At 36.2% G+C, this 26589-nt stretch overlaps 1 protein-coding gene across 1 annotated transcript in view; it reads left to right on the top strand.

Moving 5' to 3' along the window:
- Nucleotides 1-26589, top strand: part of LOC119518027 (ATP-binding cassette sub-family A member 3-like) — a 230794-nt gene that overhangs the window by 165813 nt on the left and 38392 nt on the right. The window contains exons 24-26 of the mRNA XM_037815122.1: nucleotides 6938-7094; nucleotides 11937-11939; nucleotides 13083-13258. Coding sequence (XP_037671050.1) covers nucleotides 6938-7094; nucleotides 11937-11939; nucleotides 13083-13258 — 336 coding nt within the window. The remainder of the gene's footprint in view (nucleotides 1-6937; nucleotides 7095-11936; nucleotides 11940-13082; nucleotides 13259-26589) is intronic.

The raw sequence follows: 26589 nt of genomic DNA, 5'->3' as shown, positions 1-26589 counted from the left end.
CCTAAAGGTAGCTCTTTAAAAAGATAAATAAGATTGATAAAACCCTAGCAAGATTGATTAGGAGTGAAGGAAGAAGTTTAGGAGGCAGAGAGAAAGAGAACACACACAAATTACCAATATCAGGAATGAATGAGGGGATATCAGTTCCTACTTACAGACTCTAGGGGATCATATGGGAATATTAAGAACAACTGTATGTCAATAGATTTAAAAATTTAGATGAAATGCAAAAATTTCTTTGAGAAAGACAACTTATTAAAGGTGTTATGAGAAGGTAAAGGAAATCTTAATAGCCCTATTATCTTGAAGAAATTAAATTTGCAATTAACAAAAAAAGATCCCTCCCCACCATACACACACATAACAAAACTCCTGTCCCTGAGTGTTTCATTGGTGAGCTTTATCAAATATTTGTTTAAAAAAATATCCCTTACACAAAATCTTACCAAAAGTAGACAAAGAAGAATATTTTCTAATCTATTTTGTGAGGCCAATAAAACAATGATACCAAAACATGAAATGCGTTATAAGAAAAACACATTTCAGATCAATGTCCCTCAAAACATAGATGCAAAAATCCCTAATAAAATATTTGCAAATTGAATCCAGCAATGATAAAATTTCATGATGTTTATCCTAGGGATAGTATTGCATTTGAAAAATCAATCAGTGGAGTGATTTCACTGAAAATGGTGAAGGAGGGAGCTTCAGGTCTGTCCCTTTCCAGAAACAATGCAAACACTGGCAAAAACTGCCAGAATCAATCGTATTGGAAGATAGCTGAAGGTTTGCAGAAACCAAGCAAATACTTAACCAGTAGAAAGGAGACCGAGACATTGGTAGGAGAATTTGTGGCCCCAGCCTTCAGGTGGTGATGGAGTGGCAGCCTGCATTCTTCTGAGTGTGGGTTTCTGGTTCTGAAGTGATTAGAGTGTGTCTTGCTCCAAAGGAATTGTGTTTGTTTGCTTTGACCTCTCTGAGAGTTCTCTGAAGCACTGACACAAGGGGCTTGCTCTTGTTCCATCTAATTTGGAAACTATCAGGGCAGAGAAGCAGCTACCTGGAGATAGATGTCCCTCAAAAACACTGAAAGGCAAAAACATTGAAATTGAAAGGTACAAGCTACTGCTGTCTGGGGCAAAGATTACAGTTGTGGCAAACAATAGACATGATAAAAGCCTGAAAGAAAAACTGGAGAGAAGGTTACTTTGAGGAATAAGGGCTCTGAAAGGCTTCCACTTATAAAAGGGAATTTAGATAGCTATGTGAATGCACAGAGCAGGACAGATGAACAGAAAAGACTTGAGAAGACCCTAATCTTTCACCTCTGGCTGGTTTTTAGGTTCAGTGATATGCAGTGATGAGTTAAAAATGCATACTGTAGGAAGAACCTAAGATGGCGGCTAGGAGAGACAGGGCAAAAAAAAACACCTCCAAAAAAAATACCAGATAAAAGCCAGAAAGTCACCCAGAACACCAGTTCCAGCAATGCACCAGCTGGACAAGGTCTGCTAAAACCACAGGGACTGTGCACTTGGTGAAACCGGGAGCCTGCGTTCTGAAATGAATGAGTGAGCCTGCTGAAAGTCTGGCAGCCATGCTGCAGTGTGGGGAAACCATGGATTGGCATTTGGAGGCAGACTAGTTCTTTATTAAAAAAACCCAGAAGCGGCTGCAGATACAGCAACAAGAACCACACAGTGAAGCGCAGCAGGAAAGGGCTGTGCGAATGCCTCAATATCTGGCATGGAAGATAGCCTTTCCTATACCCACTGCTAGTTTTCTCAGAGCTAGGAGGGCAGAGGTTAGCCAAAAGGGGAAAAAAACCACACCCCTTGCAGCCATCTTCCCAGCATGCTGGGAACGCTCCTGCCCAGCGCTGGGGCCATGGCCCAGAGCCATGCCAAGGGACCCAGTGTGGCAGAAAGTGTTTCCAGCAACACTGCACACACGCCACAACGTCGGGCGTGGACAATAGCCTTTTGCGCACCCACAGCTAATTGTCCCAGAGCTGGGAAGGTGGAGCTGTGCATAAAGGGAGAAATTAACATGCCCCATTCAGCCATCTTTACAGCAGGCCAGGAATGCCCCTGCATGGCCCGGCGGCCCAGGGCATCCCTTGAGGAATGGCGCACACTTGTGACGTAGCACAGCCTTCCCTCAGCAGAGGCCCTCTGGGGGCACGGCTGGGAGGAGGGGCCCACCCAGAAATCCCAGGGACTCTATGCCAATGCCGGGGACTTGTGGGTCAGCAGCAGAGACAATCTGTGGCAAGACTGAAATGAAGGTTTAGACTCTTGCAACGGCCTTGGATCTCCAGGAACACCTGGGAGGTTTGATTATTAAAGCTGCCCTGCCTCCCTAACTGGTCAGACACACGCCCCACATTCAGGGCGGACAGCACCAACAACACAGCCAAACTTGGTGCACCAATTGGACCCCACAAGAACCAGACCCCCACACACCACAAAGACAAAGTTGGGGAGAACTGACTTGAGGGGAATAGGTGACTCGCAGATGCCATCTGCAGGTTAGTTAGAGAAAGTGTATGCCACCAAGCTGTAGATCTGACAAATTAGAGATTGGCATCTGAATAATCCTTCATATCCTAAAAGAACCCTATCAAGTAAAGCAAATGCTAAGAGGCCAAAAACAACAGAAAATTTGAAAGCATATGAAAAAAACAGATGATATGGATAACCCAAAACGAAACACCCAAATCAAAAGATCAGAGGAGACACAGTATTTGGCGCAATTAATCAAAGAACTAAAGACAAGCAACGAGAGCATGGCACAGGATGTAAAGGACATGAAGATCATGGCACAGGATATAAAGGACATGAAGAAGACCCTAGAAGAGCATAAAGAAGAAATTGCAAGCATAAATAAAAAAATAGATGATCTTATGGAAATAAAATAAACTGTTGACCAAATTTAAAAGATTCTGGATCTTCATAGTACAAGACTAGAGGAAGCTGAACTATGACTCAGCGATCTTGAGAACCACAGAACGGAAAATGAAAGAAAAGAAGAAAGAATGGGGAAAAAAATTGAAAAAATCAACATGGATCTCAGGGATATGATAGATAAAATAAAACATCCAAATATAATAATCATTGGTGGCCCAGAAGAGGAAGAGAAGGGTAAAGGTCTAGAAAGAGTATTCAAAGAAATTGTTGGGGAAAACTTCCCAAACCTTCCACACAATATAAATACACAAAGCATAAATGCCCAGTGAACTCCAAATAGAATAAATCCAAATAAACACACTCCAAGGCATATTCTGATCAGACTGTCAAATAGTGAAGAGATGGAGAAAGTTCTGAAGGCAGCAAGAGAAAAGCAATTCACCACATACAAAGGCAACAATATAAGACTAAGTAATGACTTCTCAGCAGCCACCATGGAGGTGAGAAGGCAGTGGCACGACATATTTAAAATTCTGAGAGAGAAAAATTTCCAACAAAGAATACTTTATCCAGCAAAGCTCTCCTTCAAATTTGAGGGAGAGCTTAAATTTTTCACAAACAAATGCTGAGAGATTTTGCTAATAAAAGACCTGCCCTACTTCAGATACTAAAGGGAGCCCTACTGACGGAGAAACAAAGAAAGGATAGAGAGATATAGAGAAATTTAACAGACGTATATAGAAAATTATACCCCAAATCACCAGGATACACTTTCTTCCCTAGTAATCATGGAACTTTCTCCAGAATAGACCATAGGCTGGGACATAAAACAAGCCTCAATAAATTTAAAAAAAATTGAAATTATTCAAAGCACATTCTCTGACCATAGTGGAATACAAATAGAAGTCAATAACCATCAGAGACTTAGAAAATTCACAAACACCTGGAGGTTAAAAACAAGGGGGAGATGAAAACATTCTTGGATAATCAAAAGCTGAGGGACTTCATCACCAGTAGATCCGTCCTGTAAGAAATGCTAAAGGGAATTGTGCAGGCTGAAAGAAAGGGACATTAAACAATTTACTGAAACCACATGAAGAAATAAAGATTTCCAGTAAAGATCACATGGTAAAATTGGTATTTATACCAATACTACTGTATTTTTGATTTGTAACTCCACTATTTACTTCCTACAGGATCTAAAATACGTCAAGTGTAATGATAAATCAGTGGTTTTGGACTCAATGTAAAATAGGTAATTTTTGACAAGAACTACATAAAGGTGGGGGAATGGAGGAGCATAGGAACATAGTTTATGTGTCCTATTGAATTTAAGTTGGTATCAAAGAAAAACAAGATTGTTATGGATTTAAGAGGTTAATTTTAAGCCCCACAGTAAACACAAAGAAATTATCAGAGAATATGACCATAGAGATGAAAAGTAGAGTATGGGTTAAGAGAAATGGGGAAAGCGGCAATGGGGAGTCAGTAAGAAATGAGTGTAGGGTTTCTGTTTGGGGTGAAGGGAAATTTCTAGTAATGGAAGGTGGGAAGGTGATGGCATTGCAACATTGTGAATGTGATTAATCCCACCAAATGGAATGCTAGGGAGGGGTTGGAATGGGAAGATTTATGCTGTATATATGTTTCCACAATTGAAAAAAAGACAGTCTAAATAGATAATGACAATTAAATGCCATAGATAATCCTGGATGAGATCTAAGAATAGAGGAGAAAAGGCTCAAAAGGACACAATTGGGACATAAGAAAAAAATGAAATGTAGAATTTAAGCTTTATATCAATGTTAAATTTCTTGAACTTCTTAACGACACTTAATGTGGTTACATAAATGAATATTCTTGTTCATAGGAAATGTATATGTGAATTATATTATTTGTTCAAGGATGTGTGCAACTTGCTCTCATGTGTTCAGAAGTCAGCAATAGATGATGGATGATTGACAGGGAGGGAGGGAAAGAAAGAAATGGTAAAGTGACAAAATATTAAAGTTGGTAGATCAGGGTATTGGTTGAGGGGGGTTGGGGTATGCTGGAGTTCTGTATATGGGGTTTGTATTATTTTTGCAACTGGTACTGTAAGTTTGAATTTATTTCAAAATAAAAATTTAAAAAATGCATACTGTAAACCCTCCTTTAGTGAAATAAATATAAAAAATAAAAGAGGTATAATTACCAATGGGGATGCAATGGGATTCAAAAATATTCTCAATTAGTGCAAAAGGATACAGGAAAAGAGAAAAAAGAAGAAAGATCAGACTGTACAAATAGAAAACAAATAGGAATCTAATAGTTTTAAAACAAACCTTGTCAATAATTACATTAAATATCAAAGGTCTAAACATTCCAAATGAAAGACAGAGCAGAACAGAATACTGGCAATCTGAATACAGCAAAGTATAGAAAAGATAATTCAGTATGAGAAAACTAGGTTTTTCCCAGTAATGCAAGGTAGAGTTAATAAACCCAGAAAGTCTATTAATATAATTCACCATAATAATAAAGGGGGGGGGAATAACGATATATGCTAAAAAAAGTCATCAGAAACATCAACCATTCATTGTAACATTTCTTAATAACTTGGAAGAGGGCTCCCCTAACTTCATAAAGTGCAGTTACAAAAAAAATGTACATAAAACATCATATTCAATGCTGAGTCATTTAAAGCATTCCCTTTGAAATCAGCCTGACTTCTGAGGGCCTAGTTAATTCAGAATTAGAGAAAAATAAAAGGTATGAGATTAGAAAGTAAGAAATTAAACTGTCATTCAGTGGAGCCATGAAAATTAGAACACTGTTAAGAAAAACATGGAGAATATATACTTAAGAAAACCAGAACGGCAGATAACATTTATGCCTTTCTCAAGAATCCTATAGAGAAGGTCAATATTCAGCCATTATGCACAAGATGGTCACAAAAGATTTTTTATTGTTAGTATGCAATTTGGTTGGTTGGTATTCTACTCTAATTGGTCAGTGCACGTGCTGTACTAGAGGGTAGTTGTTTTTAAATATTACTTATGCATATACAATACATTTTTCTCAGTTTTTATGTGTGCTGAATGCCCCCTCTTCTGCCATCATATGGTGACCTTCAAATCCTTGCTGGCCAAGGCATCATTCTACTCTTGTTTTATTTAGGAAGACTTTCCTCTAATCTTTAGAGGTGAGCAGGTATTTGTATACTCTACAGAGAGAGACTAAAAGACTTTTGTCTATGTTAGTGCAGAATTCTTCTTTCTGGCTATCAGATTGTATGTAGCTACACGAATTATATATATATATATATATATATATATATATATATATATATATATATACAGGGCAGGCTTGGCAAGACTTTAGCACTTCCAGGATTTACGTATCAGGAACTTCTCTCATTTATCACCCTTGGATGGCCACCTCTCTCATCTCAAAATGCCTTACAATTATCTTTTTTTTCTCTATTTCTAATAAACTGAATTCAGTCTCAAAGTCCTACAATGACAATTTATGACTTAACCCTTAACTATGTTTCATATTTACTCTCATATACTGATCAACTATTACACACTTTTAAAATTTAGGGAAATCTGAGTCCACTTTAAACTTGTTTCTCTGAAGGTGTATCTCTTTGCACCTAATAAAATATTCCGTATCTCTTCGCCATTGTTGAATGCTAGGCTAAAGTTTCTGTTATACCTTTGCTTCTTTATTGATCAAGGAGGAAAAGACATGTGAGAATAATCAGTATTGGTTTCCTGTTCATATCAGGTGACAGGAAGACAGATTATATGGATATAAGTTCCCCAAAAGGCTTTTCCAAAGCTCCTTAATTATCAACACAAACTATGCTACAGATTATCAGGGGAAGCATAGTTAGTGGCAAGAAATTAAGAGTTTTGTGAGGATAATATTATGACTTTGTAATTTTCTCAGTTTGATTTGATGAACCTGGGAGATTTTTTGTTGTACTTGGGTAGTTCATTTCATACATGGCATGCTAATTGTTATCTTTTTTAATCACAGAGCAGAGTACCACTAAAACCTTCGTACTTAATTCATTCCTTCTGTTACCCATTTATAACCTTGGGATGAGTATCAGCAGATATTATGATATGCTAGAGTTAAGGAAATTGTGTTCCACCACAGGAAACACTCATAGCTATGTGGATTGTAATAAAGAAAGTGAGTATCTGGGGCTCTTCAAGGCTCATTACTGATTAGTCAATTACTTATTACATGTGAATAGTTTTAGCTACATTATTTTGAATTTTCACTGCAACTTATCAAGTTATGTGTCATTATTCTCATTTTGAGGAAACTAAAGATTAAATAACTTGCACTGTGTTACACAGCTTGCACAAGTTAAAGCTAAGATTCAAAGCTTATAGATATGTATTTTTTCTCTATGGGCAAGAATCTTCATGGGGAGGATCTATATTATAATTGTGTGGTATTTACTTTTTGGTCACTGCTCTTTCATAATAAACTAGTTCTTTGAGGGAAGGGAATTACCTCTGAATTTTCCATTGTCTAATATGGTGCTTGGAACACAACAGAGAAACAAATGTTTGTTGAATGAGTAATTAAAGGTTGGAAGTACAGATTTGGGCTGTGAAGAGCACCAAAATGGAAAGGAGAACCAGAAATGAAGGCAAGAGAAAGGAGAACAATTCAGCAAAGAGGAAGGGATAAATATTAATTTCTCCCTCAGGAATCCCTAGTGGTGGTATCAATTATCAGATAGTTCATCAGTATTTTCTTAGTGTGGATGAGAAAATGGGGGAAGGGAACAGGCAGTTAGTGAAAGTTTAACCCATGTCCTATAAATTACAATAGCCGACGGTTTCATGAAGCAGCATAAAATTCAAGTATTCATACCAGTAAACTTCAGTGGAGGGATTCAAGTGGAGAGACTGAGAGGAGAGCAATCCCATATAAAACCTAGTGAAATGATGTCATGATATGATTTTGACTATGTGTACTTTTCCATGCCTAAGTACATGAATTATAGTCAAAACAACTTACAGAATAAATAATAATGTAAAACACATTAGTGATATACTGAAGAAGCCATATATTTCTTTTTATAACTAGAAAAACCAAAGGGAATCAGAAATTTCAAAGCCAAAATTGAGAAAATCAAAAGGAGAAATAGACAAACCAACAAATGTAGTTGGGATTTGAACATTTTTCGCTCAGAAGAGTTGATATAATAAAGAGACAGAAAATCTGAATGGATATAGAATATTTGTGTAACTCTAGCAACCAACTGTACCAAACTGACATTGATATATTGCTCTACCCAAAGCAAGATACACCCAATGCATCTTTTCTGATCATAATGGAATGAAGCTGGAAATCAACAATAGGCCAAGAACTAGAAGATTCACAAATATATGGAAGTTAACATACTTAAACAATCAGTGGGTCAAAGAAGGAGTTGCAATGGAAATCAGTAAATATCTTGAGATGAATGAAAATGAGAACACAAATATCAAAACCTATGGGATTCAGCAAAAGCAGTGCTAAGAGGGAAATTATAACCTTAAACCCTTAAATTAAAAAAGAAGAGTGAAAATCAAAGACCTAACTGACCACGTGGGGGAACTACAAAATGAACAGCAAGCTAATCCCAAAGTAAGCAGAAGGAAATAAATAACAAAGATTACAGAAAAAAAAAAAAAAAAGTGAAAATGAGAATAAAAAACAACAGAAAGAATTAACAAAACCAAAGTTTGGTTCTAGGAAAAGATCAGTAAAATTGACAAACCCTTTACTAGACTGAGAAGGAAAAAAAGAAGATGCAAATAAAGTCAGAAATGAGAGGGGGCATTACTATTGACCCCACAGAAATAAAAAGGATCATGAGAAGTTACCATGAACAACTGTATGCCAACAAATTAGACAAAATGGACAAATTCTTAGAATCACATGAACAGCCTACACTGACTCTAAAAGAGATAGAATACTTCAGCAGATCAATTACAAGTAAAGAGAATGGATCAGTCATCAAAAGTCTCCTACCAAAGAAAAGCCCAGGACCAGATGGCTACACAGATGAATTCTACTAGTCATTCCAAGAAGTAATAACAATTCTGCTCAAACTTTTCCAAAAAGTTTAAGGGGAGGGAACACTACCTAACTCATTTTATGAGACCAACATCACAGTAATATCAAAGTCAGATAAAGACACTACAAGAAAAGAAAATTATGTGTCTATTGCTCTTTTGAATATATATCCAAAAATCCTTAACAAAGTACTTGAAAATCAAATCCAACAGCACATTAAAACAATTATACATCATGAACAAATAGGTTTTAGCCCAGGTATGCAAAGGTGGTTCAACATAAGAAAGTCAATTAAAGTAATACTCCACATTAACAAAATGAAGAGGAAAAAAAGCACACAAGATCATCTCCACAGATGCAGAAAAGCCATTTGACAATATCCAGCATCCTTTCTTGATAAAAACTCTTAGAAAAATAAGAACAGAAGGAAAGTCGCTCAACATTATAAAGGGCATATATGAAAAACCCACAGCTAATGGTGAAAGACTGAAAGCTTTCCCTTTAAGATCAGGAACAAGATGAGGATGCCCACTGTCACTATTGTTATTCAACATTATACAGGAAATTCTTGCCAGAGCAATTAGGCAAGTAAAAGAAATAAAAGGCATCCAAATTGGAAAGGAAGAAGTAAAACTTTCCCTATTTGTGGATGACTTGATCCTATCCTGAAAAAATGGACAAAAAGCTACTAGAGCTAACAAATGAATCCAGCAAAGTGGCGGAATACAAGATCAACAGGAAACATCAGTGGCGTTTCTATACAGTAGTAATGAGAAATCTAAGGAGAAATCCTAGGAAATCTAGAATGTTACTAGAAGGAAAGCTAGGTGATGAAACATGGGACTGTATATCAAGTGAACACTGTGGTGGATGATGGCTGTGGTGAATAGTACAAGTATAAGAATCGTCTTTCTAGAACTATCACAGATGTATATGACTAGTACAAGGTGTTAATAATGGGGTGCTATATGGGAAAATGTATACCTAATGCAAACTGTGGACTATAGTTAACAGTGATATTTTAATATTCTTTAAATATAAATAAATCTATAGAGACATTAGATTAGTGGTTACACAGAACTCAAGAAGGATAAAAGGACTGAGAGGTGACTGCTAAGTTGTATGGAGTTTTTCTTTTTTGAGGTAATGAAAATGTTCTAAAATTGATTGTGGTGACAAATGCACAACTCTGTGATTATACTAAAAGCCATTGACTGTACACCTGGATGGAATGTATGGTATGTGAATATATCTCAATACAACTGCTTTAAAAAAAGACTTTGTCTCAAAAGTGAAAAGAAAACCACATATCTGATAAGGGATTAATATCCAGAATATATAAAGAAATCTTTAAGCTCAACAATAACTGGACAAGCAACCCAATTAAAAAATGGGCAAAAAACTTGAACTGACATTTTACAAAAGAGGATATAGAAATGGCTAAAGTGTATTAAAAGATGCTCAACATCACTATCTATTAGAGAAATGCAAATCAAAACCACAAGATACCATTTCATACCCACAAGAATGGCTACTATTAAAAAAAACAGAAAACTTCAAGTTTTGGAGAGGATGTAGAATTCATTCATTGCTGGTGGGAATGTAAAATGTTGCAACTACTGTGAAAAATGGTTTGGAAGTTCCTAGGGAAGCTAAGTATAGAAGTACCATGGGACTTGGCAATCCTGCTAGTAGGCATATACCTAGAAGAATTGAAAGCAGGGACTCTGACATATCTGCACACTGATGTTCATAGCAGCATTATTCACAATTGCCAAAACATGGAAGCAACCCAACTGTCCATCAACCAAGAAATGGATAAATAAAATGTGACATATAAATGCAACGGAATAGTATTCATCCATGAAAAGAAATGAAGTCCTAGATGAACCTGGAGTACATTATGCTGAGTGAAATAAGCCAGACATAAGAGGTCAAATATTGTATGATCTCGCTGATATGAATTAATTATAATAAGCAAATTCATAAGAGTTAGAATTTGGACTATAGGTTACCAGGGGATATATTAGATTTAGAGAATTGGGAGTTGATACTTTGTTTGTCCAGAATAATTTCTACTTAGGTTGATTGTAAAAGTTTTGAGATGTATGGTGCTGATGGTAGCACATTATTGAGTGTAATTAACAGTACCGAATCATAAGATGAATTTGGTTAAAAGGGTAAATTTTAGGTTGTATATGTTATTAGAATAAAAAATAAATGATAAAACATAGGACTGTGTAACACAGTGACCCCTATTGTAGATAATGGACCATAGTTAATAGTACAAGCATAAGAATGTTCTTTTGTGAATTATAACAAATGCACGACACCAATATAAGTGTTAATAATAGGGTGGTATATGGGAAAAATATAGCTAATGTAAACTATGGATGGTAGTTAATAGTACTATTTTAATAATCTTTCATCTATTGTAACCAAGGTAAATACTGTTAAAAAATAGTACAATTACAAAGAAGTGTTATCATTAATTATAACAAATGTTCCATACAAATGCAAGGTGTTGGTGGTAGGGTGGTGTATGGGAATCCTGTATTTTTTGCATGACTATTCTTTAAACTCACAACTTCTATAATATAAAAATTTAAAAATTCAAGCACATAAAAACAATACACAGGGACCTGAGTTGCCTCTGAATGAAGCTTTTTCTAAGTATGCTCACCCAGACCTACTGTTTTTTTTGAGACTGTTTAACATACTCATTGGATTTTAACCATAGGTATTATTTGCATACCACAACACCTAGTCTGAAAAAAACCAGATTTCCAAAGTGGTAAATTTTTACTATAAATGCAACCATCCAGACTATATTATTAAGCTGTCCAATATGATAGCAGTTAGTCACATGTGGCTATCAAAATTTTATATCCAGACAAGCTATTCCGGAATGAAGGGGAAATCAAGAGATTCTCAGGTAAAGGAAATCTATAAGAGTTTGTCACCAGCAGAACACTAAAAGAATGGCTAAACAAAATTCTCCAAACAGAAAGAGAAAGGAAATGATAAAAAGAAGGAATATAGGAACATCAGGAAGTAAAAAAGAACAACCAAAGGAGAAAAAGATGGGTACACCACAACCTCCTTCACTTGAGTTATTTAAGTTATGTTTGATGGTTGAAGCAAAATTATAACATTGTCTGATTTTTTTTATCAATGTATGTAAATGAAATATTTAAGGCAGTTATAAACAAGGAAGGTAAAGGGATGTATACTGTGGAAAGGTTTCTACACTTCACCTTGACTAATATAATTAAAACACTAGTAGACTGTGGTAAGTTATGTATGTGTAATGTGATACATAGAGTAGCAAAAACTATGCAATGTGCTACATTCAGAAAACACTATAGATAAAAATAATGTATTTGAATTTTAAATATGAATAAAAAATATTGGCTACATGAGTATTTTAAATTTTTAAAAATTAAGCCCTACATTTATTATATGTGAGTTTCTCTCTATATATATGATATTTCAATAAAAAATTCTATAAAGAAAAAAAATTTACCATTTTCGTGTCTTTGATGAGCCTACTGTTTTAACTCTCATGAATTCATTACCTTGTAATAATTAACTTTTCCTCATAAGTGACTTGAAAAATGTCAGCTCTTGGGCATTTAGAATAGTTTAAATGTTAGTGTGTTCTCTTTCCAAGAGTGTTTGCATCTGTAACACAATCCTGGGTGACTCTTTTGCTGCTCCACACTTTAGGAATCACCATCTGCAATATTTTCAAAGGAAAGAATGTTTGGGGGCAAGAGGGGACTATGCTGCTACCGTGTACTTTGATTAGTGTGAATTGTTCTGGCTACCTGGTATTTGTCGATAATGAATGCCTAGAACTAAGACAAGGCAAAAATCATGAAGTTGAAGGTTTTGCCCCTTAAAAAAATTTTGAAGATATTTGCATGGCATACAAACTTATTAAACATACCATTAAATACATTATTTTTTTGCTTACTCGATAGCCATTCAATTTGATTCTTTAGTACTTCCCATTTTTTGATATCTTAGAGTTTGTTTATTTAGTTTATTTTTTTGAAGTAAGCCTATACCTTTTGTTGTTGCTGTTGTCATCAACAGATGAACGTAATATATTTGGTTTGGAAGATGATGCAATTGGAAAATTTTTAATTGCGATGGCTGTCACAGGATTTGTTTACTTCCTCTTGGTTTTCTTTCTGGAGACCACTTTATGGAGACTGAAATGCATTGTGTATCGTAATATTTTCTTTCCAATCTACAAGGAATGTAATCAGGTGAGTAACTGTGCATGGACCTTGAAACAACTCTAAGACCAAAACATGACACTATACATGCCTAACTCCATCACTGGATAAGGGAAAATAAATCAATGCATGTTGACTGGGATTCATATGAATCAGAGACTTTTCATCATAGGTTGAACCTTGTGGTTTGTAAACCTTTTGGCATCTTCCAGTCAGAACATGGTAATTTTATGGATAATAGAAAGCATTCCCTTGAACATCTCCTGTGTCAGACATTCCCTCTCAAAGCTGCCCATTCATCCTAATTTGGCCCCTAGATATTTCTAACAAACTACCAATTATATAGACCTGAAGAACATACATTTAGTAGCAAGGCTTTAGAGCAGTTGTTTTCAAACCTTAGCATTTATCAGAATCACAAGATAAACACAAATTACAATATAAATTGCTGGTTCCCACTTCCTGAGTTTCTTATTTAGTAGTTCTAAAATGGGTCCTGAAAATTTTCATATGTAACATGTTCCCAGGTGATTCTTCTGCTACTGCTCCCTTCTTAGAGAACCATCCTCTGCAGGATTTTCAGAGGAAAGAATATTTGGGGGCAAAAGGGCCCTCTGTTGTTACCTGGTTTTCTGGTAGTGTGAGTAAGCATTCACCCAGTGGTTCTGGCTGTCTGGTATATATTGATAATGAATGCCTAGAACTCCAGCAAGACTCCTTTTCCAAGGCCTACACAGATTTTATAATTCTGTAACTGTGGCTTGCCTACCTACAAGAAGTTGAAGAATTCTTGACTAGGACAGAAAAGTTGACTTTTTCTTGGCTCAGGCATTTTTAAACTGTGACATTAGCCTTTGTGTTGTTTCACACATCTCCAGATCTGCAGGAAAAAGGACAGATTAATGAAAATGGATTGAAACTGAAGGATAATGTTGAGTAATATTTGGCTGTAAAGTCCCTTTCTAGAACAGCCAATATTCCAAGATTTTTTTTTTTTTTTGAGAGATATGTATGAATAAAGACAAGGACAGACAAAAGAATATTTGATTTGTAGCTTGGACTATAGAATGAAAGCCTTGTGTTTAACTAGTGTGAATCATATGGAGGATCCCATTAACTAATCTAGGTAAATCTTGGTGCCATCAGACCAAAGTGAATGAAATAATATGACTCTCCCATAACCTATAACCTCAGTCCAAATTCTTGCCTTTCCAATATGAAGAAAGCCACACTTACCAAGGAGAACAAGTCACTCCATGAACTGGAGAAAGTGACAGAGTTTTCCCCCAGTGCCTAAAGTGATCTGGTTTAGGAGGGGAAAAAAGTGCAACTAAAGAACAACCAAGGTTGATTAATTAAACAATACTCTTCAAAAGATTGCATGGGCCAAAAAAACAATGAAAATTAGAAAATATTTGTCACTGATTGACTATGAGGATATGATGTAGAAACTATGGACTATTTCAAAGCAATGCTTAGAGGGAAATGTATAGCTTTGAGAAAAGTAGAAAGACCATAAAAGTAGAGAGGCCATAAATCAGTAATTTAAGTTTTCCATCTCAACAAATGACAAATATATAAGAACATCAAATACAAAGTAAGACAGAAAAATAAAGATAAGAACAGAAATCAATTAAGTAGAAAACAAAACATACAACAGAGAATTAAAACTTCAAAAGTTTGTCCTTTAAAGAGATTGTTAAGATTGGTAAAACCTCGTGAGGGTAATCAAGATAAACAGGAGGAAGAAAAATCATAAATTACCAATATTAGGAAAATAAAGGGGAAAGAGAAATCTCTGTAGACCCAACAGACATTAAATATAAAATAAAAAGATAATATGAATAAATTTATGTCAACATCATTTAGATGAAATGAGCACATTCCTTAAAAAAGCATGAAGTTACCCCAAACTGACAAAAGAAGAGAAAATATGTATATTCCAATATCATAAAAATTGAAACACTTTCCCTCAAACAAAATTCCAAGTCCAGATTATTTCATCATAAAATTCTTCCTGATATTTAGGGGGGAATTTCAGATAATAAAAAAGGTAATGCTTCTTAAATAAATTTATGAGACCATAACATTGAGGCTGAAACCTCAAAACAATATTAGAAAACAGAAAATTACAGACGAATCATGCTTATGAATATAGAGGCAAAAATTCTTAACAAACTTGTTAGCAATTTGAATTCATGACTTAGTGAGGTTTATTCCAGGAATGCAAGGATAATGAAACATTCTAAAATCAATCATTGCAATTCACCACATTTACAAGAAAAATGAGAAAAATAACAATCTTGGGAGGTTCAGGAAAAGGATGTGATAATATTCAGTACCCATTCATTATAAAATTTCTTAGCAAATTTGGAATAGAAGGGACCTTCACTAATCTGATAAAACTAACTACAAAAAATTTACAGAAAACATCACAATTAATTCTAAATCATTGGAAATTTTCCTTCTAAGGCCAAAATAAGAGAAAAATGCCTGCTATCACCATTTCTGCACAATAGTTTACTGCATGTGTTGGCTGGTGCAATAAAGCAAGAAAAAGAAATGGAAGGCATAAGGATTGGAAAACGAGAAAAAAATGTCATTATTTACAGATTACATGGTTTTTTTTATAGCTCATTTAAAGGACTCTATGGATAAAATATTAGAATTAATATTGCTAAATAGGACTTCCAGGGAAGATGGCAGAGTAGGGAGTTCCACGACTCAGTCTTTCCACCAAAAAAAAAAAAACTGTTAAACAGGAAGGAACTCTCTGAAACAACTATTTTGAAACTCCAGAGGCTAGAAGACTACTGTATAGCATCCAAGTAAGAGTGGGAGGAAAAGACTGATAGATTAAGGTAAAGAACTTTAAATTACTCTCTCCATGTGGTAGCTACTCTTGCTGATCCTTCACCCTCATGGCAGGCTGCTACGGGGTCCAGTCCCTGGCTAGCTCATGGGTGACAAAAAGGGGCATAAAAATCCTCTTTCCCATGAATGGGGGTGGGCATAGCCAACTGCTGATCATGGCCCTTGATTAGTAAATTTGGATCACTGGGTCTCAGCTCTGAAGGCACCTTCTGTTTCAACCTGCCCTGGACAAAGGCAGTGGCAGCCCTTGTTTCAACCCTCCCTGGATAGGGGCAGAGGTGGTGGAGATTCAAAATTAAGTGCTTCCTCAGGGCTCTAGGGGACAGTTAGCTGAAGGTAGGAAAGCTCAGCTTTGGGAAGTTGTCAGAGAAGATTTTGGTGCCCTTCTTGATCCCCTCTCCAAGGCACTGGGGAGCCTGTCTGCATGCCCTTTGTGGGTCCCTGACCCTGTGTTTGCTGGGAAAGACCAACTTCGGAAAATCCTCCAAAAGGTGACCATCCTCCAGGATTTGCCCTACAGACAAAAGCAGTATGAGACAACAAAAGGAATGTAAAAAACTATAGAGGCCAACAGTCTGGGAAAAAGGCTTATAGGCTTCAAATACCAGGGAGAGGGAGGTCTGTCTCCTTGGAAGCAAAGGAGACAACTAAACTCCAGTGAACATGGACATGCCAAAACAACCAAAAAGCAAAATCTCAGGACAAAACAGAGGCCCAGAAAGACAGGGAAAACCCTACACACTGCATTCACCTTGACCAAACCTTCATTATAGGAGGGCTGACACTTATGAAAGTCTCTGTCTTATCACTAGCTGATTACAAAACCAAGACTCAGACATCCCAGGGAGTAAATCTCAGAGTTAACACTTAAAAAATTTTAAATATACAATGTGCAACATGTACAAAACAAACAGGAAATGATGGCCCATCCAAAGAAAGAGGATAAAGATACAGAAAACACCAGTGAAGGACACCAGATATGGATGCCAAACAAAGCCTTTAAAAAAAAAATGGTCTTAAAAATGTTCAAGGAGATAAAGAAAAGAACAGAGAAAGAACTAAAGGGTATTAGGAAAACAATGAATGGGCAATATGAGAAACTTAGTAAGAAGGTAGAAATTTTTAAAAGGAACTTAACAGAACTACTGGAGTTGAAGACCACAATGACTGAAATGAAAAATGCCTAGGAGTGTTTCAAAGCACATAAAGGAGCTGGCAGAAGAAAGAATCAATGAAATGAAGATAAGACACTTGAAATAAGGAGCAGAAAGAAAAAAGTAAATATTGAAAGTGAAAATAGTCTAAGACAGCTATGGGACACCATCAAGCACTCCAATATATGCATTATGGGAGTCCCAGAAGAGAAGAAAGAGAGAAAGGAGCAGAAGAAATAGTCAAAGAAATAATGGCAGAGAACTTCGCAAACTTATCAAGCTATAAGAGAAAAGCAACATGTTACAAACAAGGGAACCCCAATTAGATTGAGTGCTGGTATCTCATCAGAAATCATGGAGGCAAGAAGGCAGTGGGTTGAAATACTACAGTGCTGAAAGAAAACAACGGTCAACTAGAAATTTTACATCTGGTGAGTCTCTCTTTCAAAAATGAGGGTGAGATTAAGATGCTCTCAGATAAACAAAAGCTAAGAGTGTTCATCACCACTAGACCTTCCCCACAAGCAATGCTGAAGGAAGTTCTTCAGAGTGAAAGGAGAACACACTTGACAGTGGTGTTCAGCAGTGTAAAGAAATAAAGACTGGTGATAAAGATAGCCATTTGGATCGTTATAAATGCCAATATTACTGTATTGTTTGTTCTCCACTTCTTACTTCCTACAGTGCTAAAATGAAAATGCATAAAAAGTAATGATAAATCTATGTTTTTGGACATACAGTGTACAAAGATATAACTGGTAAGCACAAAATATGGTGGGAGAGGGGTATAGGAGAAGTATATATGCATGCTATTGAAGGTGGTAACAAACCCAATATTATTGTTATATATTTAGGATGTAAGTTTTAACCCCATGGTAACCATAAAGAAAATATATGAAAAAATATATCCAGCTAGAAATGAGAAGGCACTCAATGTAGTACAACACAATAAAGTAAATAAACATAAAAGTGTCTTTAATGAAAGTGAGGGACAAAACAGGTATAAAACTTAAAAAAGGCTAAATACCAAAATGGCAGAAGAAAGTCATGTATTATCAATAGTGACTTTAAATGCAAATGGAATAAACTCTCCAGTCAAAAGGCAGAGATTGGCAGAATGGATAAATAAGCATGACCCAACTATACACTATATGCAGGAGATTTACCTTAAAGTCACAGATACAAGTAGGAGTGTGAAAGGATGGAAAAGTATATACCATGCAAGTAGGGAGCAAAAGAGAGCTAGGGTGGCTAAACCAATATCACATAAAATGGACTTGAAATAAAAAACAGTTATGAGGTACAAAGGTGTTCATTATGTACTGAAAAGGGGTCAATTCAACAGGAAGATGTAACAATTATAAATATTTATGCACCTAACATCAGAGACCCAAAATATATGGAGCAAATACTAACAGATTTGAAGGGAGAAATTGACACTTCTACATTAATAGTAGGAGACTTTAACACAGCACTCTCAATAACGGATAGAATATCTGGTCAGAAGATAAACAAGGAAGTACAGGACTTGAATGATACACTAAACCATCTAGACCTAACAGACATATAGAACACTGCACTCAATGAAAACAATATGCATTCTTCTCAAGTGCAACTAGATCATTCTCCAGGATGGGCCATATATTGGGTCACAAGACAAGTTTCAGTAAATTCAAAAATATTGAAATCATACAGTCTGTATTCTGTGACCCCAGAATGAAGCTAGAAATCAATAACAGAGAGAGAAATGGAAAATTCACAAATATGTAGCAATTAAACAACATACTCTTAAACAACCAATACATTAAAGAGGAAATCAGAAGTGAGATTAGAAAATATCTTGAGGCAAATGAAAATGGATATTCAACACGACAAAAATTATAGGATGCAGTGAAAGAAGTGCTGAGAGGGAATTTTATAGTTCTAAATGCTTACATTAAAAAAGATAAAAGACTTCAAATAAGAAACCTAACCTCAAAACTGGAAGAACTAGAAAAACAAGAGCAGACTATGCAAAAATGAGCATAAGCAAGGAAATAAAAAAGATAAAGCATAGGTAAATGAAATTGAAACCCCCAAAACAATAGACTTGTTCCAGCAAAGCTGGAAGTTGGTTCTTTGAAGAGATCCATAAAATCGACAAGCTTCTGGCTAGACAGACAAAGAAAAGAGAGAGGATACAAATAATAAAAATTAGAAATGAAAAGGGGGACATTACTACCCACCCCACTGAAATAAAAAGAAATATAAGTGGCTAATATCACCAGCTGTATGCCAGTAAATTAGATAACCTAGATGAAGTGGACAAACTTGTAGAAACATACAAATTACCTACATTGACTGAAGAAGAAATAAAAGATCTCAATAAATAAATTACTAGAAAAAGATTGACTCAGTAATCAGAAGCCTCCCAACAAAGAAAACCTAGGGCCAGATGACTTTACAGGGGAATTTTATCAAACATTTAAAGAAGACTTGATTCCAATTCTGCTCAAGTTCTTCCAAAAAATTGAAGAACATGAACACTTCTAACTCATTCTATAAGGCCAACATCACCCTCATAGCAATGCTGGATAAAGATATGACTAGAAAAGAAAACTACAGACCATTATCTCTTAAGAACGTAGATGCAAAAAATCATCATAAAATACTAACAAAGTGAAAACAACAGAATATTAAAAGAATTATACACCATGATCAAGTGGCATTTATCCCTGGCATATACGTTTGGTTCAACATAAAAAAAAATCAATGTAATGTACCACATTAACAGAATGAAGGAAAAAACCACATGATCAACTTCTGGGAAGATTCTGGAATGGGGACAGGCAGAACTCACGCCTTTACCATAAAATAAACAAGAGAACAGGCAGAAACTATCCATTGTTCCAGTTTGGGGGCTTAGGTGAGCAGGGAAGGACCACTGCAATATGTAAGGAAGAGCTGGATGAAAAAGCAGAGAAACTACGCCTGAGAAATAGGGGTGAGTGTACTCAACTGTGACCACCCCTGAGGTCCACAGCTGCACTTGGGCCAGACCAGGAAGCTGAAAAGCGGTACACTCCTACTTTGGCTGCCAACTGAGGCAGTCACTCTCTCTGTTCTGCAGCCTGGAGTCTTTTCATGTAGGAGCCTGGGAGCCAGCAGACTCATTGTATTCACATACAGAGACCCTGTTGCAGTTCCCAGGACCCATCCCCATCCCTGAGACTGGCTGCTGTGGTCACTCAGATTTTGGGGAGACTGGGAAGCCATCCCCCAGGATGAGAGAGTGGCACAGAGCCCTGCTGATCTGGTGGCCAGTGAGGGAGACCCTCTGGGTTCCACAGCCTGGATCCTTTCTGCACAGAGGACCAGGGTGCTCATGGCTTGGCTGTGTACATGAGTGGAGAGGTGGGGTGAGGGAGGGAACTACACTGCAATGCCAAGTGCCCTTCCCCCACACCCAAGGCCAAGATTGTGCAGGGCCTGAGTCTTGCCAGACAGTGAAATGCAGCACACTCCTGGGCCACCTGCTGGCTGGTGAAACTGAACCTCTCAGTCCCACAGCCTGAGGCCTTTCCTTGCAGTAATCTGGGAAACACCAGATCCATTGTACCCACAAGGAGAGTCTTTGCCATGATGAAAAGTGCCTATCCTTCACCCTCAGAGCTAGTGGCTTCCAGCGCACCCAGACTTGGGAGAGAGAGGGAGTCACTTCCCTCAGGAAAAAAAGGAGAAGCAGATTAGTCTTGAGCTAATTATTGCCTGGAAAGGGCAAACCTCTGAGGCCTGCAACTGGTACTGGACTGTAATCTGGTCTAGACCCTGCCCAGTGGGCTGCTACAGTCAGGGAGAGAAAGGGTGGTGGGGAATAGGTAACCCAGCAGTGCCATTTGCTGGGAATACTGGGAAAGTGCAATCTGGCAAGCCGCTTTTCTGCTTAGCCTTTAACAGCCTCCCAAAAGGGGTTGCATCCCTGCATGAGACACTGGCCCTAGTTTGTCCTGGAATTACTGACAAACCAAGTGCCAAAGGAGATCTTCAATGCAAACTCAAGCAGCAAAATATTAGACAAACAAGGGAAAACAACTTTCAAAATAATGTAATCAAGGTATCAGATGCCAAGAAACCAGAAAATAAACCACAAGGCACATAAAAAATTAAGAAGATATGTCAAGCTAAATGATCAACTTAAAAAGTTAGAGGAGACACAGAATTTGGAAGTAATCAAAGATGTTCACACAAATCTACTAAATAAGTTCAATGAGTTATCTAAACATATCAAGAAGATACTAGAAGAGCTTAAAGAAGAATTTGAAAGAATAGAAAACTAGCAGAACTTTTAGAAATGAAAGATTCTGTAGATCAAATTAAAAACATACTAGAGAACACAACAGCAGATTTGAAGAGGCAGAAGAAAGAATAAGTGAATTAGAGGACAGACAATGGAATTTGAATGCACAAAAGAACAAATGGAGAAAAAATGGAAAAAAATTAATTAGATCTCAGGGAAATGATTGACAACAGGAAGTACAGAATTGTAAGAATCATGAGTGGCCCAGAAGGAAAAGAGAAGAATAAAGGGCCAGTAAGATTATTTGAGGAGATAATTGCAGAAAATTTCCCAACCCTTATAAAAGACACAAAAATGCAAGTCCAAGAAGCCCAACTTGCTCCAAATAGAATAAAACTGAATAGACCCACTCCAAGACACATACTAATGAGAAAAATGTTGAAGACAAGAGAATCCTGAAAGCAGCAAGAGTAAAGCAATTCTCCACATTCAATTGAAGCAACATAAGACTAAGTGCCAACTACTCATTGGGCATGAGGGAGGCGAGAAAGCAGTGGTATGACACATTTTGCCAGCCGAGAATTCTTTATCCAGCAAAGCTGTCCTTCAAGAGTGAGGGCGAGTCTTAAATTTTCACAGATAAACAAAAGCTTCAGTTGTTAATAAGAGACCTACCCTGTAAGAACTACTAAAGGGAGCTCTGTTGACTGAAAAAAAAAAAAAAAAAGACAGGAAAGAGAGGCTTGGAGGAGAGTGTAGAAATGAGGATTATCAGTAAGGGTAACTAAAGGGATAAAAAGAGATCTGACAAAAGCCAAGGGATAAAATGGTTGAAGTAAGGATGGCTTTTACAGTAATAATATTGAGTGTTAATGGATTAAACTCCCCAATAAAAAGACAACGATTGGGAAATGATAACAAAAATATGATTCATCTATATGCTGTTTACAAGAGACTCATTTTAGACCCAAAGATAAAAATAATTTGAGCATGAATGGATGGAAAAAGATATTCCATGCAACAATAACAAAAAATAAGCTGTGGTAGCTATAATAGTATCAGATAAAATAGACTTTAAATGCAAAAATGTTGCAAAAGACAAAGAAGGACACTGTCTATTAATTAAAGGGGCAATTCACCAAGAAGAAATTAACAGTCATAAATACTTATGCACCTAATCAAGATGCTCCAAAGTACATGAAGCAAACACTGGCAAAACTGAAGGGACTAATAGATGTTTCTACAATAATTGTGGAAGACTTCACCTCAATACTCTTTTCAATAGATGGAATATCTAGACAGAGGATCAATAAGTAAATAGAGAACTTAAATAATGTGATAAATGAATTAGAACTAACAGGCATATCTATATCATTGCACCCCATTCAGGATATACATTCATCTTAAGTGCTCATGGAACATTCTCCAGGATAGACTATATGCTGGGTCACAAAAAGGTCTTAATAATTTTTAAGAGATTGAAATTATTCAAAGCACATTCTCTGACCACAAGGGAATGAAGTTGGAAATCAATAACCACAAGAGAACCAGAATTTTCACAAATATATGCAGGTTAAACAACACACTCTTAAATAATCAGTGGATCAAAGAAGAAACTGCAAGAGAAATCAGTAGGTATCTTGAGATGAATGAAAAGAAGGATACAACATATCAAAATTTATGAGATGCAGGGAAATTTATAGCTCTAAATGTCTCCATTAAAAAGGAAGAAAGAGCTAAAACCAAAGACCTAACTGAACAACTGAAGAAACTAGAGAAAGAGCAGAAAATTAACAAGAAGCAGAAGAAAAGAAACAGCAAAGATTAAAAGTGGAAATAAATGGAATGGAGAACAACAACAAAAAACAATAGAATCAATAAAACAAAAAGTTGGTTCTTGGAAAACAAATCCCTTAGCCAGACTGACAATGTCAAAAAGAGAGACGATTCAGTAAGTAAAATCAGAAATGAGATGGGGTCGTTACCACAAACCCTGAAGAAATAAAAAGATCTTAGGAGGATACTAAGAACAATTGTATGCCAACAAACTAGACAACTTAGACGAAATGGACAATTTCTTAGAAACATGTGAACAACATATACTGACTCAAGAAGAAATAAAAGATCTCAACAAACCAATCACAAGTAAAGAGAGTGAATCAGTCATCAAAAACCTGCCTACAAAGAAAAGTCCAGGACCAGATGGCTTCACAGGGGAATTTTACCAAACATTCCAAGAAGAATTAACACCATTCCTGCTCAAGCTTTTCCTAAAAATTGAAGAACAGGGAACACTACCCAACTCATTCTATGAAGCAAACATCACTCCAAAACTAAAACCTGATAAAGATACTACAAGAAAGGAAAACTACAGACCAATCTCCTTAATGAATATAGATGCAAAAATTCTCAATAACATACTTGAAAATCAAATCCCATGGTACATTAAAAGACTTATACACAATGACCAAGTGGGTTTTATTCCAGGTATGCCAGGGTGTTTCAACACAAGAAAATCAATTAATGAAACACATTAACAAACTGAAAGAGAAAACACATGATCATCTTGATGCTGAAAAGGCATTCGAAAAAATTCATTCTTTCTTGATAGTAACACTTTGAAAGGTGGAAATTGAAGGAATTTCCTCAATGTGATAAAGAGCATATATGAAGAACACACAGCTAACATTGCACTCAATGGTGAGTGACCAAAAGCCTTCCGTCTAAGGTGAGGAATGAGACAAGGATGCCCACTGTCACCACTGTTGTTCAACATTGTGCTAGAAGTTCTAGCTAGAGTAAATAGGCAAGAAAAAGAAATGAAAGGCATTCAAATTGAAAAGGAAGAAGTAAAACTCATTATTTGCAGTTGACATGATCGTATATTTGGAAAATCCCGAGAAAACTATAACAAAGCTACATGAGCTAATTAAAGAATTCAGCAATATGATGGGATACAAGATCAACATGCAATAAACAGTAGTGTTTCTATACACTAGTAATGAGCTACACAAGGAGATAATTTTAAAAATTCCATTCTCAATAGCAACTAAAAGAATCAAGTGTCTAAGAATAAACTTAACCAAGGATGTAAAGGACCTGTACACAGGAGACTAAATCAAAGAAGACCTAAATAGGTGGGAAGACATTCTGTATTCATGGATAGGAAGGCTAAATGTCATGTAGATGTCAATTCTACCCAAATTGATATATAGATTCAATGCAATACCAATCAAAATTTCAACAACCTAATTTGCAGAGTTGGAAAATTTAGTTATCAAACTTATTAGGAAGAGCAAGGGCCTTGAATAGCAAAAAACATCCTGAAAAAGAATGATGTGAGAGGACTCACACTTACTGATTTTAAAGCTTATAAGTCCACAGTGGTCAAAACAGCATGGTACTGGCATAAAGACAGACATATTGACCAATGGAATAAAATTGAGAGTCCAGAAATAGACCCTCAGACCTACGTTGAATTGATTTTTGACAAGGCTTCCAAAGGGACAGAATAGTCTCTTCAATAAATAGTGCTGGGAGAACTGGACATCCATATCCAAAGGAATGAAAGAGGACCACTACCTCACACCCTACACAAAAATGAACTCAAAGTGGATCAAAGACCTAATTATAAGAGCCAGGACCATAGAACTAGAAGAAAACATAGGGAAGCATCTTGAAGACCTAGTGATAGAAGGTATCTTCTTAGCCCTTAATCCAAAGCACAAGCAATGAAAGAAAAAAATAGATAAATGGGAACTCCTCAAGATCGAATACTTCTGTGCTTCAAAGGACTTTGTAAAGAGGGTGAACAGGCAACCAACTCTGATAAGACTTTGATATCCAGTATATATAAAGAAATCCTAAAACTCAACAATAAAGAGATGAACAGCCCAATTTAAAAATGGGCAAAAGACATGAATAGACATTTCTTCATAGAGGAAATACAAATGGCTAAAAAGCACATGAAAAGATGTTCATCTTCATTAACTATTAGGAAAATGCAAATCAAAACCACAATGAGATACAATTTCATACCTATGTGAAAGGCCCTATTAAACAAACAGGAAACTATAAGTATTGGAGAGGATGTGGAGAAATAGGAACACTTATTCACTGCTGGTGGGAATGTAAAATGGTACAGTTCCTCAGAATACAGCTTGGCAGTTCCTCAATAAACTAAATATTGACTTGCCCTATGACCTGGCAATACTACTACTTGGTATATATCCAGAAGATCTGAAAGCAGGGACATGAACAGATATTTGCACACTGATATTCATAGTGGCATTATTCACAATTGCCAAAAGATGGAGACAATCCAAGTGTCCATCAACTGATGAATGGATAAACAAACTGTGGTATATACATAAAATGGAATATTACTCAGAGGTAGGAAGATGTCGAAGCCCTGAAGCATGTGACAACATGGATGAATCTTGAGGACCTAATTCTGAGTGAAATAAGTGAGACACAAAAGGACAGATACTATATGATTTCACTAAAATGAACTAACCAGAATATGTAAACTCATAGTCACAAAATGTAGACTATAGATTACCAAGAGATAGATTTAAGCTAAAGAATAGGGGAGTGGTTGCCCTATTATGTACAGAATTTTTAACGAGGTTTGAACTTAAATGTTTGGATGTGGATAGAGGTGAGGGTTTCTCATTATTGGGATTATAAGTAATAGTGTTGAATTGTAGATGAATTTGGTTGAAAGGTGATGTTTAGAGTCATGTATGTCACCAGAGGGAAAGCTAGAGGTTTAAATATGGGATTGCATAACACAGTGAGGTGGACATTAAGATTAACATTACAAATGTAAATGAGATCTTTCATGAACAAGTACAAATATATGACACTTGTACAAAGAGGAAATAATATATTGGTATATGGGAGACAAGTACCTATTGCAAGCTGGAGACTATAGTTCACAGTAATATCTTAATACCCTCAATCAACAGTAGCAAGTGTAGCACAGCAATACTAGGAGTGAATAATAGGAGGGGGAAAAGAGTAGGGAGTGTTTTGGGTTTTCTTTTTATATGTCT

This window comes from Choloepus didactylus, chromosome 21 (assembly GCF_015220235.1).
Source record: "Choloepus didactylus isolate mChoDid1 chromosome 21, mChoDid1.pri, whole genome shotgun sequence".
Taxonomy (NCBI): domain Eukaryota; kingdom Metazoa; phylum Chordata; class Mammalia; order Pilosa; family Megalonychidae; genus Choloepus; species Choloepus didactylus.
The sequence above is the reverse complement of the archived record's forward strand: the minus strand, read 5'-3'. Positions and strand labels throughout refer to the sequence as shown.